Source organism: Toxorhynchites rutilus, chromosome 2 (assembly GCF_029784135.1).
Source record: "Toxorhynchites rutilus septentrionalis strain SRP chromosome 2, ASM2978413v1, whole genome shotgun sequence".
Lineage (NCBI taxonomy): Eukaryota > Metazoa > Arthropoda > Insecta > Diptera > Culicidae > Toxorhynchites > Toxorhynchites rutilus.
The window spans coordinates 205,940,544-205,958,780 of NC_073745.1; the positions used below are offsets into that span (position 1 = coordinate 205,940,544).

Consider the following 18,237-nt stretch of genomic DNA (forward strand, 5'->3'; position numbering starts at 1 on the left):
TTTCGGGCACAGAAAGATTCTGAGAATGGATGAGATGCAATACTTTTACGCTAGCGACAGCATACTTACTATGCAAGGGTGGAGTTTACTTCGGAAATATTCTCTTTTCGCTATCCCCCTTCGTTGTTTCTATTCCAGCGGCTGCATAAGTTGCCCGTTATTGACAGCTCTGTTCGGGAAGGCACACAAATGGACAGAACAAATGTATGGGGAAATGGGAATGCTTTCAATTTTCATCAATTTAAACCATATAAAGTCTATGGTATTATAATGTATAGCACATCAAACAAATCTTAGAAAATTTCCGATTCGATTGGTTTTGCAAATCGTTGAAATCCGTTCACAGCAAAAATAGTTATTAACGTTAACTTCATTTCATAAAACCGTGACCTGTTTGCTGATTTGGCACTCTTAATGTAAGATGTAGTCCTACGTCAAATAAAACAAAAGTTCGTACATATTTTAATGCATTGATAACATTGCTTCAAAAATGGAGCAACATTTCGTTCCCTTTTTTATTTATTTTTTGCCGGTCTTGTACCTTCTCCCGAACCTAATCCATCATCCATCATCATCAGGTTGAAAGAGCTCCACTAGCTTGCCTTTGATATTCTATCGGTATCGTGGAAACACTCTCTTGGAATCTAATAAACAACCGAGCTGCTTTAATTCATAGAACTCAGGTATGCTCAAATTCAATCATCCCATACTAACAAGTTCATTATCGGAGGAGGGACTGTCCCTTTAATATTCCGTTTGAGAATTGGGGCGATACATCAGGCTTGAAGTAGTCGTTTTTTCGATACTTTGTGCCGATATATTACATCGTAGTCGCGGAAGAATGGACTGTGGGCGGGCAATTAATCATTAATTGATTGCTACTTTTTTTCAACTGAGTTTCCTATTTTATTAATTTGAGAATAATGATCTAATTAACCTCCATCTTCTTTTTTTTTTCATTCATGCTCATTATTGGATCCTACACATCTTGATAAGTTCATTAATTTATTATTTTGGAACAATTATACAGAATAGTATTTTCAAATCCGTTTCAAAAAATCCCCTTTTAAGCTTTCGTTTCCTTTTGCCCGCTTCGAGCACTTCGAATAGTGCCAGTCTAGCAGGATGATGTTATATTAAGCAGAAAAGTCAAGTGGTTGCTCTTGGTAGAATCGGTGTGCTACGGTTTGTGGGGAAACGGAGACTGGGTTTCACCTAGCAACGTAAGGACTTTGGCTCGTGAAAATTAATCGTGGTAATAATAAACACAGTAGATGAATTTCATTGCCAAAATTGAGAGAGAATTTACAATCAGATCGAACTGACAGAGCTCATATCACTGTTGTCAGTCAGTTAATTTTTTGCTTTGTGAAAACTCACTACTTTTCGTGAGCTGTACAATTAAAGTTGCGTAGCAAAAATATTTAATTCAGTTCCTCTTCGGTTTCAAAAATCTCTACGATTCATCAGAAAATATAACATTGCGGGAAATTTTCATTTGTAAATTAATCATAATGAAAATGTCGTATCCATTGTACCTCTTTCATTTTTGGTTTATGAAGCTTTGTTGTATTTTTTTTTTCAAAATTAATACGCAATGACTTCGGATAACATTCTTCGATTACATATATATCTCAGGTCTCTTTATTTCTTCTGCACTGTGATATGTGTGTGTGTGTCTTTGAGCCTTGTTCAGAGAGATTGGGTGGATGATCTGCAATTTGGTATCGTGTCATACACCACACAATATAGTTTCATTGGCATAGACGGGGACAAGGATCGGGATGGAAGATTCGGCAAAGGAAAACTATTGATGGGAAACTTGCTGTTGCTTTACGAGAGCTAATCAAAAAGTTACTCACAGAAGGATGAAGCCTGAGGGAGATAGAGATTTTCACCGGACGTTCTCTTGCCTTTATAAGGAACACCTCGAACGTCCCGAATGTGGGTGAAGGTGGGGCGGTGGGGAAATAAAACAAAACATAAGAGAACTATTTGATACTGAATTGATGAAGGATTATTTCAACACTCTCACAGTGGCGAACCAAAATATCTCGATAACAAGATTCGACTAGTTCAGCAGAATTTACCTCCTAAAGCTGTCTGGAGTACATCGGTTATTTCGATGGAGTGTGAGATTAGATTCATGAAAAATAATCCAAAAAACGGTGCTTTCAAAGCGTTACTTATGATGCTTGGAAGCTGAGGAGGAGGATCGTATATTTTCGGACTGACAGAGAAAAACAGCTTTAAACTTTTTTTTTATGTTTTACTTTATTTTTGAACATGATTTTCATCAAGGGTAATAGATTCTTTGTAATAAACAAGTTTCATGTCAACCTATTTCAATAGACGCGTCCGCATTACGTCAGTTGGTAAAGTCGCCCGGTAAACCGAATAAGTGTGGACGTGCCGAAAACCGATTCGAATCTCGCAGAACCCAACCCGAAACAAGTCGGTCCGGATCAAAGAAAGTTGAACCAAAACAAAAACGAAGTAAATTCGCGATGGGCCTTCGGCTTCGTGCACCCGAGCATTACATAGCGAACCGAATATGCCGCCTGGTAAAGGCCGATCGGCATCATTGGCACAATGTGCACGCGCCTATAGGAGTTGACATCGCCATCTCAGATTGCAATGAAAAGTTGTGGTTGTAGAGACATTGATCATTTGAGCAACTGAGCTAGAATTTTTTGCAAAAAATTAAGAAGCCTTTTCAAAAAAGTAATCCAATTTTTTGAGCTTTCAAGTATGCAAAGTTACTTGAATGACCAATGTTTTTACACCCATAACGCTACACCGCAGTCTGAGATGCTGCTGACAACTCCTGAGACAAGTTGGCATGAAATTCGTTTATGACATTCTCTTCAATCTATCTTTGGCAACGTAAAAACAAACAACAATGTTTGCGTGTGTTACGAAAATGCACAAGCACTCTCCACCAGACGGCATGAAAGCTGATGCGGTGTATCATTTCGTCGAGCCTCCATCACGAACTGGTAGTTTTTCATTCACAACACACTATCCATCCTCTGAAGTGATTTTAATGTTGAACTTCATATCACGTAAAACATGGGTGTGATATAAAATTATCAAATTATCAAGAAAGACACGAGCGAGACTATGTAGAAAAATTTCAAATTATGTTTTTATACTCTCGTTCGTTGCAATAAGTTGCATATTTGACAATTTGCGATGCAATAAATCACGAAATATATCGCCGGACAGAACAGTTGAGAGTATAAACACATCATTTACCACAGTGGTTCCTGGTTTTGATCTCTTTCCACTAACACATATTCATTCCATGATAATCACAGGGGAACCACGCTATAAAAGCGTACATTCCTCAACTTTCGCTTGGAGTCTGTAAATACGTTGCCGACGTCGTTATTGCCTATTTAAATTTCCAATCACAGAAATTTGCACAACGATAATGGATTGCTACTCCCAAGCGACATTCAGTGTGCTCTTTGCGTAATTTTGCAGATCCAGGTCAATCATGGACTATCAAATCATTAACTACGAAATGTATGGTCTACCCAAATTCATGTTCAAGCTCTAGCTCGTAAGTGCTGCAGCCCTGATTTGCTGTGATAAATAAAACATTGTGCCTTGATTGCCCGTTATAGACGGAATCTGTAAGAGAGCCCACAGAATAGATGTAAAAGAATACTTTCATATTTTGTCTATTTAAACCATTCACAGACTAGAGAATTGTAATGTATAGCATATCGAATCTTTCTAACACAAAAGCAAAACTTAGAAAAAATGTGATTCGAATGATATACAAATCATCGAAATCCGTTCGCAGCAAACATAGTTATTGACGTTATAACTATTTCATTAAAACGTTACATGTTTTCTAATTTGGCATTCTTAATAAAACTATGGGTGGGTTATGCCTAAGATATAACCGAAGGTTGGCGTAAGACTACCTTCGGCTTAGTAATCATTCAAGTGTATTGATAAAATGATTGATTGAACAAGTGATTGAATGTAACAATTTCCGAATTCAAGTGCGAACAGATTGCATTTTTCGTTGCAAGTTTGATGTATGTCATGATGCATTGTCCATTTGATTCGTTCATCGTGTAAATAATTTTGGTTTGTCCAGTCGAAAATATGATCATGGTTTGTCCACTGTTTTGAATGCTCTAAAGGGTGTGTCACATCAAATTGCATCACGGAAAAAATGCTGTAGAAATTTAATTTTTAGGAATTATATCTTCAGCTTTCGCTTATAATCAGATAAGAGTGTATAGATCACGTTGGCCATGCTTCACTGTCAATTTTTCGTAAATTTGGAAAAATGTTGTCGAACGAAAAAGAGCGTCGTGAATTAATCCTGTGCACTCATTTCGAGAATCCGGAGTTATCACATCGGGACATCGGTAAGATGCTGGGAATCATCCAATCCACGGTCAGCAGAGTACTAAAACGATACTTCGAGAACCTAACCATCGACCGGAAGGTGAAGAACGGCAAAAATGGATGCTCCGTCAGTGAAAAAAATCACAAGCGCGTAGTTAAGCAGTTTAGACGTGATCCGAGAAGTTCGGTCCGGGATGTCGCCAATAAGCTGAATTTGTCAAGTTCATTCGTCCAGCGGACCAAGCAGCGGGAGGGCCTGCGTACATACAAGGTTCAGAAGGCTCCTAACCGCGACGAAAGGCAAAACATGGTGGGGAAGACGCGAGCCCGGAAGCTGTACACCGAAATGCTGACGAAGCCGCATTGCCTGGTGATGGACGACGAAACCTACGTAAAAGCGGACTTTCGTCAGCTGCCGGGCCTGTTGTTCTTCTCCGCGGAGGACAAATTCAGCGTTCCGGAGGAGATTCGCAAGCAGAAACTATCCAAGCTTGCCAAAAAGTACATGGTGTGGCAAGCGATCTGCTCTTGCGGAAAACGGAGCGCCCCCTTCGTGATGACCGACACGGTAAACGGGCAGGTTTACCTTAAGGAGTGCCTACAGAAGCGCTTACTACCACTATTGAAGCAGCACGAGGGCCCGACCATCTTCTGGTCGGATCTCGCTTCGTGCCACTATTCAAAGGACGTGTTGGAGTGGTACGAAGCCAACGGGTTCACCTTCGTGCCAAAGGAAATAAACCCGCCCAACGCGCCGGAGCTTCGCCCAATAGAGAAATATTGGGCGATTATGAAGCAGACCCTCCGGAAGAACCCAAAAGTTGTCAAGTCGGAGGCGGACTTCAAGAGAAAATGGATTTCTGTTCAAAAAATAAACAACAACCTGACGTTGTACAGAACCTTATGGACGGGGTAAAGAGGAAGGTGCGAGCATACGGGCTTGGGCTCGAAGTATGAATAAAAAGAAAATGCCAAAAGTTGTTTAATAGTTTTTATTTTACTGTCTAAAATTTTCAAAAGGATCGGTCTACTGGGCGAATTTCTACAGCGTTTTTTCCGTGATGCTATTTGATGTGACACACCCTTTAGTTCAGTGCATCTGTGTCAAATTATATATTCGAATATTTCAAAACATATAAATAATATTGTCTTCTTCGTGACTTACAGTAGTTTTATAGTATACTAGCTGACCCGGCAAACTTCGTCTCGCCCAAAATTTATTTTTCGTTATCACATCCACGTTTTCTTATTAAGCGCACGTTCATGAATCCAATCGCAAAACTGTTCATTAATTGATCTTCTAATCTACCCTATAAAAGTACCTTTTACTATAAAATTCCTAGTACTTCTACCAAAACTCGTCATTAAAAAATCAGATTATTTTCAGACTAGGATTGGGCGATCTCGGATCTATTCTTAGAAGATCGATCTTTTCCATTCCGATTTCCGATTTTTTGGATCGATCTTTTGTACTCGAGAAAATCGAGAAAATCGATTCTTTTGCCTTCGATCTTTTCGATCTTTTTGTAGATTTATTTTTCAGTATACATCGATTTTTTATCTCACCAAAGGCCAACTAACATTTTTTTGAAACATAATGTCAACATTTGGATCGCTTCTTCTACGATTTATTTCTGAAAAAATGCTGACAAAGACAGAACTAGCGGCAGCTACTGAGGGGTTATACCAGTTGCACAAAGGATAACTGAACTTGATGTTGACATCAATTACAGGCGAAAGGTTGTTTTTCAAGAACTGATGGCAAAATCAAAAATCGACTTCGACCAAATGGCAGATGTATGGTACGATTGGTTTTAATGGGATCAGTGTGAGCTGAGTTCTGGCGGTATCGTTTTGGGCTGTTGTTGAATCTAATAATGCGTTTTCAATTAATTTATTCATTAAAACGGCTGCCTGACGGGACAAGATGAATGCATTATGTCCTTCATGCTGAGGACCAAAACAAAATGCTTTTGATGTAATTGATGAAATTTGTATTCCCTGCTTGAAGAAAAAATGACATTCATATAGAATAAGCAGATAAAAAAAAGCTTTTAATTTTTAATTCAGCAAAAATCGATTCGGCAAAGATCGATTCTTTGGTACCGATTTAATCAGTGGATCGATCCCCACACCGTTTGGAAAATCGATTCGACAAGATCGATCTTTTTGAAAAGATCGCCCAATCCTATTTCAGACACAATTCTCGTTCAAGATTTTTCAATCACTTGCAAGTAACATGTTTCTCCGTTACATGGAATAAATGTTTGATACTGAAAATGTGATAGAATGAAGACAGTCCTAAATCGGACAATTCCTTTCTTGAGTTTTGCTCTTATCAACACATTCGGCGATTCATTTTTATTTATATTGATAGAGGACGATATAGGAGTGCGATTTATCACATTAAAATCCATTTCCACTTTCGAACGAAGATGATTTCTCGAATTATGTAGAAGTTTGTGTTTCATTTGTATGGCGACCCACCTCCGACCCACAAAACCTTCACATGCCAACTTGGTTTCATTTGCTTGATTAATTCTCGAGTAATGTAGAAATTTGTGTTTCATTTGTATGGCAGTTTCCCCTTAGAGAGGTGGGAGGAGTATCTAACCACCATAGATTCATTTATTGCACCCTAAAACCTTCACATGTCAAATTTCGTTTCATTTGCTTGATTAATTCTCGAGTAATGCAGAAATTTGTGTTTCATTTGTATGGTAGCCTCCTTAGAGAGGGAGGAGGGGTCTCGAACTATCATAAGAACCTTCCCCGACCCCAAAAACCCCTACATACCAATTTTCATGTCGATCGGTCATGAAACACAGACAGACAGACAGACAGAAATCCATTTTTATATATACAGATTTTTACGGATCAACATGTTCTAATCGATTATAAACTCCACATTCTTTTGGTGTCAATGCGCTCCTCACCTGAGCTAACTTTTAATCATTCGCCTTTTCTGGATTATAACACTTACAAATATTGTAAACATCATGCTTGCACACCATTTGAATCAGATTTACTTGGCTAAACCATGTAATTAATACATTTCGATGACCTCAATGCTGATCATGAGTTGTCCGATTCACTAATGTTGTTTTGTCCACATGATTTCTATGGCAACCGTTTGGTGAGCTGCAGTTTGTTTATTGTGTCCTTCGCGCATAGCAGAAATAAAGTTTCTCTGTGTTGAGTGTGTTGAGGTGAACACTTTTAACCCTTTGCGGTCGGAATTTATTTCCCTTGAAAGAGATCCTCTTGTCTTTTCATGCTAATAATATTTAGTTTATTCCGAGTACCGTTACCTATTATTCCTAGAAACATCGTATACATTGGTGAAAAAGTTCACTAGACATTAAAATTCGTTTGAAAGAAATGTTAGCCATTACCACGTTGAATAAAGTATTTAGTATGATTTCTTTCTGTGGTGGCTAAGAGCAGACAAACGACCGCAAAGGGTTAAAATGCCCAAGAAAAGGCAATATTCTGAAGAAAGCCTAAATTATGAATGGATCAATATGATGACAGTAAACTCAAGCAATGAGAAATGCAACATCTACTTTTAAATTCGATTTTTTTAATTCAAAAATTGTGATCTCCAAAACCGGACAAACCGGTTTTGAACAAACTAACTTTTTGTTGGCACCTTTTGAACATTTTGTCTTTCGAATGAAGTGATTATATACCACTCCGTTCATCCGGCGTTTTCGAAACTTTGAATATACACCCCTAACAATGTGAAGTATGACCTAATAATGTGAAGATATCATCTCATATGTCTACTGTCTATTTTGTCTGTTTCATTCATCATATCATTTGAATCAATTTGAATCCAAGCAAGGAAGAAAAACATCTTTAAGAAACTGTCCTTGTCGGTATACTTTCATGCTTGACATTTATCGGATTTTTTAAGTTCTACTTTATTATGCCACCTTTTATTTCATGAAATCTCTTTTATACTCACTCTCGATGCAACCGCAGTGCTCTGGTTGCAAACATTTCTCCTCTGTTTTGCTTTTTTACTTCTGTGCGTCAGCGAAAGCTCGGTTTTAAGCATGCTTTGTGCATATTCTGCGAATGCATCTGAAACGTCGAGATCTACTATCATCTCAAAAAAAAAATCATCAAAAATCGACACTCTGGGACTTAGTCTTTTCTCAGAATTCGAAGCAAAACGTATGGTTTTGGGTGCCAACTTATTTATTTATTTATTTATTTATTGTCGTCAATCTATTGTAGACCGATACATTCTTAATACCACTTAAAACTACTTACATAGACTACAGAAAGCTGGCTGGTTAATTTATCTGTTTCATTCAAAAAAGGATTTTAACAAGTAACGTAATCAAAAAACAGGAAGTGGGTTATACATGTGGTATAACCGCAAGGTTGACGGACTATCGCATCAAACGCAATCAATTTTCTATGCTGTTACTCTCTTGGTTGCCTTCTCTTCTCCTTCTGATGAATCGGCCCTTCTGCCCTTACATTTTGAAACATACTAAATGCGTTTCCCACAATATCGCTTAAGTATGCTTTTTGTGCGTGATTGAATCGAGAGAAGGTGTGGTTTACTATGGCAATTTGGAAGGCAAACTAGAGGCGAATGAACTCTTTGAGTTTGAAACTTTCAGCAACTGATTTTATTTAAGTAATCGATGGAAAATTATATGATCTTCGCGATGCGAAACATTTTCCGTTTTTAAATTTTATGCATCCAATATTGAATACGAAAATATTCTACTGATTGGGAAGAATGATTTTCAGAAGCTTTCCTGCTAATTGCACTCAATTGAAAAATCACAAAACAAAATGTATTTGGTCGCAATAAAATAGAATAGAATTAATAGAATTAAAATAAACTCTTTCACTTGAATGTAATTTTCAATTCCAAGGGGAACGGCAGATTATTTTTCAGCAACGATGACATCTTTCCGGATTCTTCTCGTTGCTCGATAACCACCAAACGAAAAGAGTTGCGCGCGTGTATATGTGTGTATAGCGGCTGCTCCGATGCCTTGAGCGGAACCCATTTTCGATGCTTTCTTGGTCGCCTTTTCAGTGGCATCACTCTCCTCCTAATGGATTCCCTTCTGGCCTAAGATTCACAAACAGGCTCTTGGTGACACCGTTCATCATCGCTTTCACGATGAACGAAGTTAGCTTCACAATAACAGTGACAACATGCTCCAATCGCTGTTCAATTTTAACTGAGTGGATTTCCGAGCGGCGCTCGCTTATATACCGATTGGTGATTTTAATAGCCTGTTTTGAGGGCAATTTTAAGGCTATTGAAACAAGTTTTTGGATCAAAAAGTAACAAGTGTATAACGCGTAGACATTTTATTTTTCGAATGAAGTGTTAATCATACCATTTCGTTCAGTTGTTTAGGAGCTATTAACGCTCAAAATCTCGTTCTCCGGCGTAACGCTTTCGTTTTGAAAACTTTGAATTTACACTCCGGTATTAAGATGAAAGACGTAGTCCTACGTAAAAAAATATTTATTTATTTATTTATTTATTTCGTCACACCAGCGAAGACTAAATATGCTGCCCAAATATTACAGTGAAATTTAACTGTATCTCATTCTACCGCTACCGCTGAACGGAGCATTGTGCCGGAAAGTTCAGCCTCTTCCTCTTCAGCATCCTTTGGAACTTCTTGTCACTCAGGGTCGTCGCTTGTCCGGAACCGGGCTTTCTTTGGATGCTCTGATTGTTGTCCAACAGTGCCAAGTTGTTGTAGATGCCGGAGCTTGCATATCCGGCGTCCCGAAAGTGCCGCAGGATGTCTGTTTTCGACGCGGCGGGGTACCGTTTTTTGAACGCGCATATTTCTGAACGGAGTAGCTTCACTGTTTTCGCCCTCATGGTTAGAGTTCGACTGATAGAGCTGTCAAATTTTTCTGCTGACTCATGAGTTACTATGATTGATGCAGCATGGGTAGTTTCGTCAGTGCGTGTGAAGGTAAACCCATGAAAAATCGACAATTTCTGTCCATTTTCTAAATACAAACGTTAGCCCTAACACGATGAGCCCAGACCGAGCTAGGGGACTGAAAATGAACTTTCTGTCTGGCTCTCGTCGGTCCTTGCGAACAGCACATTTCTAAAAATCATTTTCCAGCTTTGTTATTGTTGTTCCCAGTGCCGACACTCTTCAAACGAAAAATCAACTGTCAGTCCGACGAGACCGGTGCGAACCAGGCGGAAAATTCAGTGTCAATCTTCATGGACCGACGCGTGGCTCAATATGTTAGAGAATAATCACGCTGAGGAAGCGGAATATCAATAAACAATTCGATGCCAGAATGTTGCATACTCGAGATTGTAGATCTGTCTTCTGTTGATGACCATTACTGCTTTACTGCGTTAATTTGAACCAACAAGCAATTATGTACGAGCAAAGTAGTTGAAGCACATGTTCTTTTCATATTTTTACCATTAGCACCTTTGAGCACCAAGTTGATTCCACCGCAGATCGCCACCGTATTTTTTCCCAACCTACGCATAGCAATCAATCATTTATGTTTCCGTTTCTCACAGGTCATCTTCAGTCAATCGTCGGATCTTCTTGAGCGGCAATCGTCCGCTGCGTCCAGTACCGACGAGACATCCGGCGCACAGCAGGATCTCAGCGGTGGTTCTAAGCGAGATGATGGGCCGCCTGATTTTGGTGTGTTCAAAGATTTCGATTTTCTGGAGTACGAGAGCGAAAGCATTGAGGGTGAATCGACGGACAACTTCAATTGGGGCGTCAGGAGGAGACCACTGTCTGAGGGTGACAGTGAGCCGCTCTCCGCCACCAAAGCCCATTCGAACCTGGACGAGAGCTTGAGTGAAAAAACACCGGTGCTGAATCGTCGCAAGAGACCAAACGCGGATGATTCGAGTGATGAGGAAGTTGAATCTGAGTCACCACTGGATGAAGAACAGCGGCCGATATTCTCCAAGACGTCATATCTAAGCGGACCTCCGACAAGTTTGAGTTTGAGAGAGCGTAGGCACCGAAGAGATTCGGTGTCCAGAAGCGATACCAGTGGCTCCAGCGCTGGGGATCTGGGAGATATAACACCTTGTAATGCTTCGCCACATTTGCCGGGATTGCTCTCTTTCCGGGCTCCCATCCGCGATGAGAGTGAGTCGGTTTGGAGAAGGAATCTTGTCGGTTTGCTGATGAATCAGCCCTCGGGTCATGCACCCGACTTGCTGAACCAGCTATTCAAACTGATCAAGGAACTATCACATCGATCGATAACGATTTCGAAGGAGTGCATGAGATATTTTACTGGAACGGGAGTACAACTGGGTCATCGTATATCAGTTTTATCAGATCTGCTTTCATCTCGTGGCGAGCCCCCCAAAATATGGTACAGTCCGAGGCTGGTGGCTACACCTAGACTTTTCGAGAATCTGCGCTACGGGGTTCTCGAAGTCCAGGAACATCTCGAAACATTCTTCGATCGGAAAGATACGGTCCTGGACAGTTTGGATGCCGTGAAAACATCCTGCAAGTTGGCTCTGTTCACATCCGATATCGATTCCGCAAACGAAGGAACCGGTTCGAATCTGATGTCTTCGATGTCCGTCGATCCTGCTACTACCGAACTGCTGCTGGATCTCGGTCGGGGTTTGTACAAACTCATGTTCCAGCTGTTGCTGCTGATAGAATCCGATCATAAAATTGCGATTGGTGTGGTGCAGAATTTGAGACAGAATGAAAAAATGCAGGATCTCTCCAACCTGTACGTGTCGGTTCGTGGTGCTCTTTTGCGCTGTATCGATGATGCTGAAATTGAGTCGCTGGATACGTCCACTTCGACGGAGGGTGAGAATACACCCACGCCATCGCCCGGGCTACCGATGAATAACTGTGAATTTGAGAACAGTCTCATCGAGTTGATTGACAATCAAAGGTAAGTGAACATTTCGCCATGTTTTGGCAGCAAATATAACATTTCAAAGTATAGCTTTTTTTCATGTTTCGGAAATTGTTTAGATATTTTTTTTTGCGAAAAAAAAATACTATTATTCTACTATTATTCGTGATTTTTCATCTACAGAAACATATTTTTCAATGTTTACATGTTTTTTACATATAGTGAGCATTCAGAGGATAGATCAGCATCGAGCTACGATTTATCTATGTTTTTTCACGCGGATTTTCCGATTAACGCGGTTTTTTTACACGGATTTTTGAATTCCAATTAACGCGGTTTTTTACGAGACATGTATCCCCCGCGTAAAAAAAACCTGGGTGTAATGTGAAAATTGATGTCAATTTTTACGAAATAAGTTTGTATTGCATCACTGATAAATAGCTGTTAAATGAAAAGAGAAACAGAGATCATGATTGTAGCATGCAAAAAGTATCAGTCAATTGTTAGAGTATGGATTGCATTTGGTGGATTTTTACACGGATTTTTTTACGCGGTTTAGTTTTACGCTGATTCTGAAGTTTACGCGGCTTTTTAAGCAGATTTTGGAAATTAGGCTAGTTTTTATTTTACGCGGCCGAAAAAACACCCTATACAAAATATCAGCTCAATCGAACTTAAGGGAGAGTGGCGGAAAGCAATTTTTTTTATGATACTATATCTCGACTTTTCATGCAATTTTAAGATATTTGGCATCAAATTTTTTTTTCCAAAACCCCGATTTCCTTTACTTCCCCTTGGGTGATTTTTCGATTTTCAAAAAACTCAAACTTTGACCGCCTTGCGCCACTCTCCCTTAAGTCCGATTGAGCTGATATTTTGCATTGGGTGTTTTTTCGAGGTGGTGAACCTTTTGTATAGGGTAACTTTTTTAAATTTTAGGGTCGATTTTTTTCCCATACATTCATTGGCAACCTAATATACATATCAAAGACTGGAACTAAGTGTAGAGTTATTTTTTGGGTGGTTTTTTTTGAGCATTGAACAAATAGAACGAATAACATTTTTAATATGTTATTTTATTTTTATTAATTATTTTAGAATACAAAAATAATTGAACAAAGAAAAATTATTACAAATTTCAAAAAGATACAAACGTGTGAAGTGAGGAGGCTCCGAGAAACAGTGCCCTGGGGTACATAATCTCAGTTCTTCTGGTTATCCGAAACCAGACAATCCAATAGATTCATAGTCAGTAAAGACGCTGCGATAGTCCGAAGCTCTGACGAGACTAAAACATTTTTTTTTGCCAAAATAGAGGCAGTTTGCAAATAAAAACATGTTTTTAGTCCATGAATGAAATATCTCTCGAGAGACCGTTTGTCGTATTTTGGTAAATGTTATGGGCATGAAAAAAGTCGCAGCACGACTAGTGCCAAAAGAGCTCAATTTTCTTTAAAAAATTCATCGCAAGCAAGTGTCTGAATACATGCTTGAACGATCAAATTCTGATCCCACGTTCACCCAACGCATAATTACTGACAACGAGACATGGGTGTGATTTTCTCCTATTTCCGATATCTAAAATATCGCTTCGTGGGACAGGATTGAAGAAACTCAAATTATTGTTTCGACAGCATTGAAGACATAAAAACAAATTCGCTGCATGAACTGAAGGCAATTTCTGAATACAGTTTTAACACTTTCGTCGCCTCGTCACCCAGATATGACACTTTCCTCGTTCAAATTAAATTGGATTTTTTAAACGAATTTAATAGAGTAGGCACCTTACTGTAACTAGAGGATATGTAGAAAAATAATAGAATCATAACCATGTCATTTTAATGTTTATACTATATTTTTTATTAATTTATAGTACGGATGTTTTGTACTACAGCTTTTTGCGAAACCCATATAATATGATTTTAGCATGTGTTATTGTTGTCAATTCATCTTCAAACAAATAAAATATTGCTAAATCATGTAAAAGTTTGATCTTCATTTAATAATTTATCCGCAAGTTGGACTCCGCAAGAAACTCAGAAAAATCGCTTTGGGCGACGAACGTGTTAAAAAGCGTTCCGAAGACATATCACGAAGGTGATAATATAATTTAACATGACAAATAAAGCATTCTCTTTAAAACACAGATTCCCGGTAAATATTGGACAGAAGAGCAATTCCAAATGAAATGGACAAATGACAAAACATGAGTGTTTTTGATTCGAATGAAAGTTTGTATTCCGTTTGGGTTGGAGGAAATATGAGTTTTCTACAGTAAATGGGAATTTTTTGACTTAAGTGTAACTTTTGAAAAGGGCGTATCGACTTTAGTTAGAGAAATCTTTGATAATTTATATCTCAAAAACTATGTGATATAAAATAAACAAGCTCATTATCAATCTCCTTCTAAAGCCATTCTCGAGATATATGAAAAAAACATCTTCAATTTGATTTTTTTTAAATTTATATATGCATTTTTTTTTCTATTTTTTCATATAAAATAGAAGTCATGTAGAAAATTTAAGAAAATTAGTCCAAGATGGTAAAACTATTTTTAATGAACTTAGTGGAACATCGAATTTCTATGAATTTTCGAATCTTTGAATGATTAAAATGATTATCAATTTTTAACAACAAATTCTGAATTCTGAAGTGATTTAAAACAAAAAAGCTTTTCATCAATCTCCTTCTAAATGTAGCCATTCTCGAGATATTTAAAAAAAGTATTTCTAATTTATTGTCTTTTTTAAATTGATTTTTTTTAGCATTTTACTTTAAATTTTTAAATTTTTTTTTTATTTTTTATATAAAGTAATAAGAGTACCGGTAAGTTTCGTCCTTTTTTTTCAATAATGAATTCAATTCTGCAAAAAAGGTTACAAAGTTAATATCTCTGGCGATTTACGGATCCCTTTGCGGAAATAATCGGCCGCATTGTCGGCTAACCACGAATCGATCCAATTTTTGACTTCATCAAAATTGGAGAAGTGCTGGTCAACTAGGCCATGTTGCATCGATCGAAAAAGGTAGTGATCGGACGGAGCAATGTCTGGAGAATACGGCGGGTGGGATAGAACCTGCCATTTCAGCGTTTCCAAGTATGTTTTGACCGGTTTCGCAACATGCGTCCGAGCATTGTCGTGCTGCAAATGACTTTATCGTATCTTTGCTCGTATTGTGGCCGTTTTACCTTCAGTACACGGCTCGAACGCATCAATTGTCGTCGGTAGAGATTCCCCGTAATAGTTTCATTCGGTTTTAGCAGCTTATGGTACACCACATCCAGCTTGTTCCATGAATAGACAGCATAACCTTTCGGTCGTGAATATTCCGCGCGGCCGTCAATGTTGATGCATGGCCAGGGTATTCATACGTTACCCGACGTTTAGGATTGTCGTGAAGGACCCACTTTTCATCGCCAGTACCGATTCGATGCAAAAACCCTTTCTTTTATGTCGTTGGAGCAGTTGTTCGCACGTGAAAAAACGGCGTTCGACGTCTCGTGGTTTCAATTCGTACGGCACCCAATGTCCTATCTTTCGGATCATTCAGATTGCTTTTAAACGATCGAACATGGTTTGCTGAGCTACTCCAAGTGTGTCTGCAAGTTCTTGTTGCGTTTGTGACGGATCTTGATCGAGTAAAGCCTTCAATTCTTCATCATCAAAATTTTTTGGTGGTCCGGAACGTTCTTCGTCTTCCACTTTTGAACCGTGCAAACTACGTCTGACACGTTGGCTCAGTTGGAGCATGGTCACCATAAACTTCCACCAAAATGCGATGACTTTTAGCAGCTTTTTTTCATATTGAAGTAATAAAGTAACACTCCCCGAAGTAATAAAGTAACACTCCCCGAAGTAATAAAGTAACACTCCCCGCAAAAACACTCTTGTTTGTACGAAATTCGACATATTCGAAGTAGTAGAAATTATGTTGTTTACGCTTCAACTTTTTGACATATACTGGAAAAGACGCGCAATGACAGTAGCTTTCCAACGAATTCTGGAAATTTGATTCACTGGAATAATAATCAAGTTACGTCTGTTGTAAAACCGAAGAAACTTACCGGTATACCCTAATAATTCACGCGCAAGCTGGATCAAAATTAAATGACGATTTCATTGACATTAAGACTACGGACAGTAGTACCAACTTAAAAAAATAAAATGTTCAGCGGGAAAATAGTAGTCTGCGCTTTGAGGCACGGACGGATAATTTGTTGAACCCTTGCAGCCAAAACCTTGTAAACTGGTGGGAGTTCTGAAAGTTTTTCTAGTGGACCGATTTCAACAAATCAATTTTTTACGTAATCTTGGATATATTTCCTGTCATCGTACGTAGGATTTTTTCTAAATATTGATTTTTATGAAAAGGTGACATTTTTTTGTAAAAAATGCGTTTTTGCCTCAAAAATCGACACAAAAATAGTCACCAAAATTTAATTTTTCAAAATATAAAAAAAATCCTACGTACGATAGGAAACTTAGTGGATAATCTGGGAACAAATAATATGAATACAATCTGTATGCATCTCTTTATCGCATAAACCAATAAAATTATTTTTCAATTTTACTATTTTCAAAAATTTGGAAACGTAAAAAACATGTTCCAACCAGCAGTTTTCTTTATTGTCCGAGGTTCATACGATAGCGGCATCTTTACTGATTCAGAATCTGTTCGATTTTTTTTTTGTGATAACCAGAAGGGCTGAAATCGTGTACGCCTGTGGCACATTTTTTTTGAACCCCCTCACTTTTTCAGTCTGTAACTATTCTAATTATAAATTGTCTTATTGTTATGTCCCATACTGCATAGAACATTTGCATCTAGGGCAAATCAAACAACTGATTTTGACACTGTTCTCTCCGATTTTTTTAACATTGCATTTAAGGTGGCAGCTATCCAGAATCACAATTTTCCATTGTAGGATGGCCAATTTCAACAACGACTTATTTTTTATAAAATCATTGATCATTTTGCAAAACATTCATAACTCGATATCCAGCATTCTAATTGAAAAATGATACGCACAAAGTTGTTGGGAAATCGCTGAACAATTTGGAGAAAATGACATTTAAAATACACAGTTAAAAATTTTTATTCAAAAATTGTATTTAATATTAAAAATGTTTATAGCTCAAAATATGTCCCTTTGGATATTAAAAAAAATATTTTTATTAGTCGTACCGATAGATTTTTAATCAGCAAAGACGCCGCTGTGGTATGAACCTCGGACAAGCCAAAAAAGTATTTTCAGGCAAATAGCGGTGATTTGAAAATGAAAACAAGTTTTTAGCACGTTTTCATAGAATTGGTGAAATTGAAAAAAAAACTTTTTATTGGTTCATGCGATGAAGAGATGCGTAAAGAATCTTCATACCAACGCATTGAAAGTTTTGATTCTAGAACATTATAGATTAGATATCGCATCACTGAAAAGGTTATACTCATCATTGAGTATTTCGAAAAAATCTTCCAACGACATATTTTTAAATTTCTAAACCTCTGAAATATGATGAAAAAGAATCGATTTTTTCGAATGTCTAGACTATAATACCCTCTTAAGTGATAATGGGCAGATGTCCTGTGGACAACACTATCTCCCACGCAGAATGACGTGTTCAAATTCTCTTCAAATCGGAGAGGGTCGAGTTGAACTCTTATTCTGATTCAACACTATTCAAAGTGTGATTTTGGTTATATGCAACGATGTAATAAAATGTAATTTTTTTTTTTCACTTCTGCAATCACAATATACTCCACTTTTTCCAACAGCGCTCATGAAGCCAATAAAGCATGCTTTCATTTTCAATGAGTAAATTAAACCTCCCACCAATGATTTTTTCGTCATCTGAACACAGCATGATGCTGCTGTTTTGTTTGCAACACACCTTCCAGAGCATTCGCTCAAAAAAAAACGCTTGCTCCACAATACCCACGATACCTTCGCGCGCGCTCTGGTGGAATGGTGGGTTA

General features: G+C 38.1%; 1 protein-coding gene across 5 annotated transcripts in view; it reads left to right on the plus strand.

Moving 5' to 3' along the window:
* Positions 1 to 18,237, plus strand: part of LOC129767870 (protein furry) — a 248,238-nt gene that overhangs the window by 215,726 nt on the left and 14,275 nt on the right. For all 5 annotated transcript variants that reach the window (XM_055769115.1, XM_055769116.1, XM_055769117.1 and 2 more), the window contains one exon: positions 10,928 to 12,297. In XM_055769115.1, the coding sequence (XP_055625090.1) occupies positions 10,928 to 12,297 (1,370 nt within the window). The remainder of the gene's footprint in view (positions 1 to 10,927; positions 12,298 to 18,237) is intronic.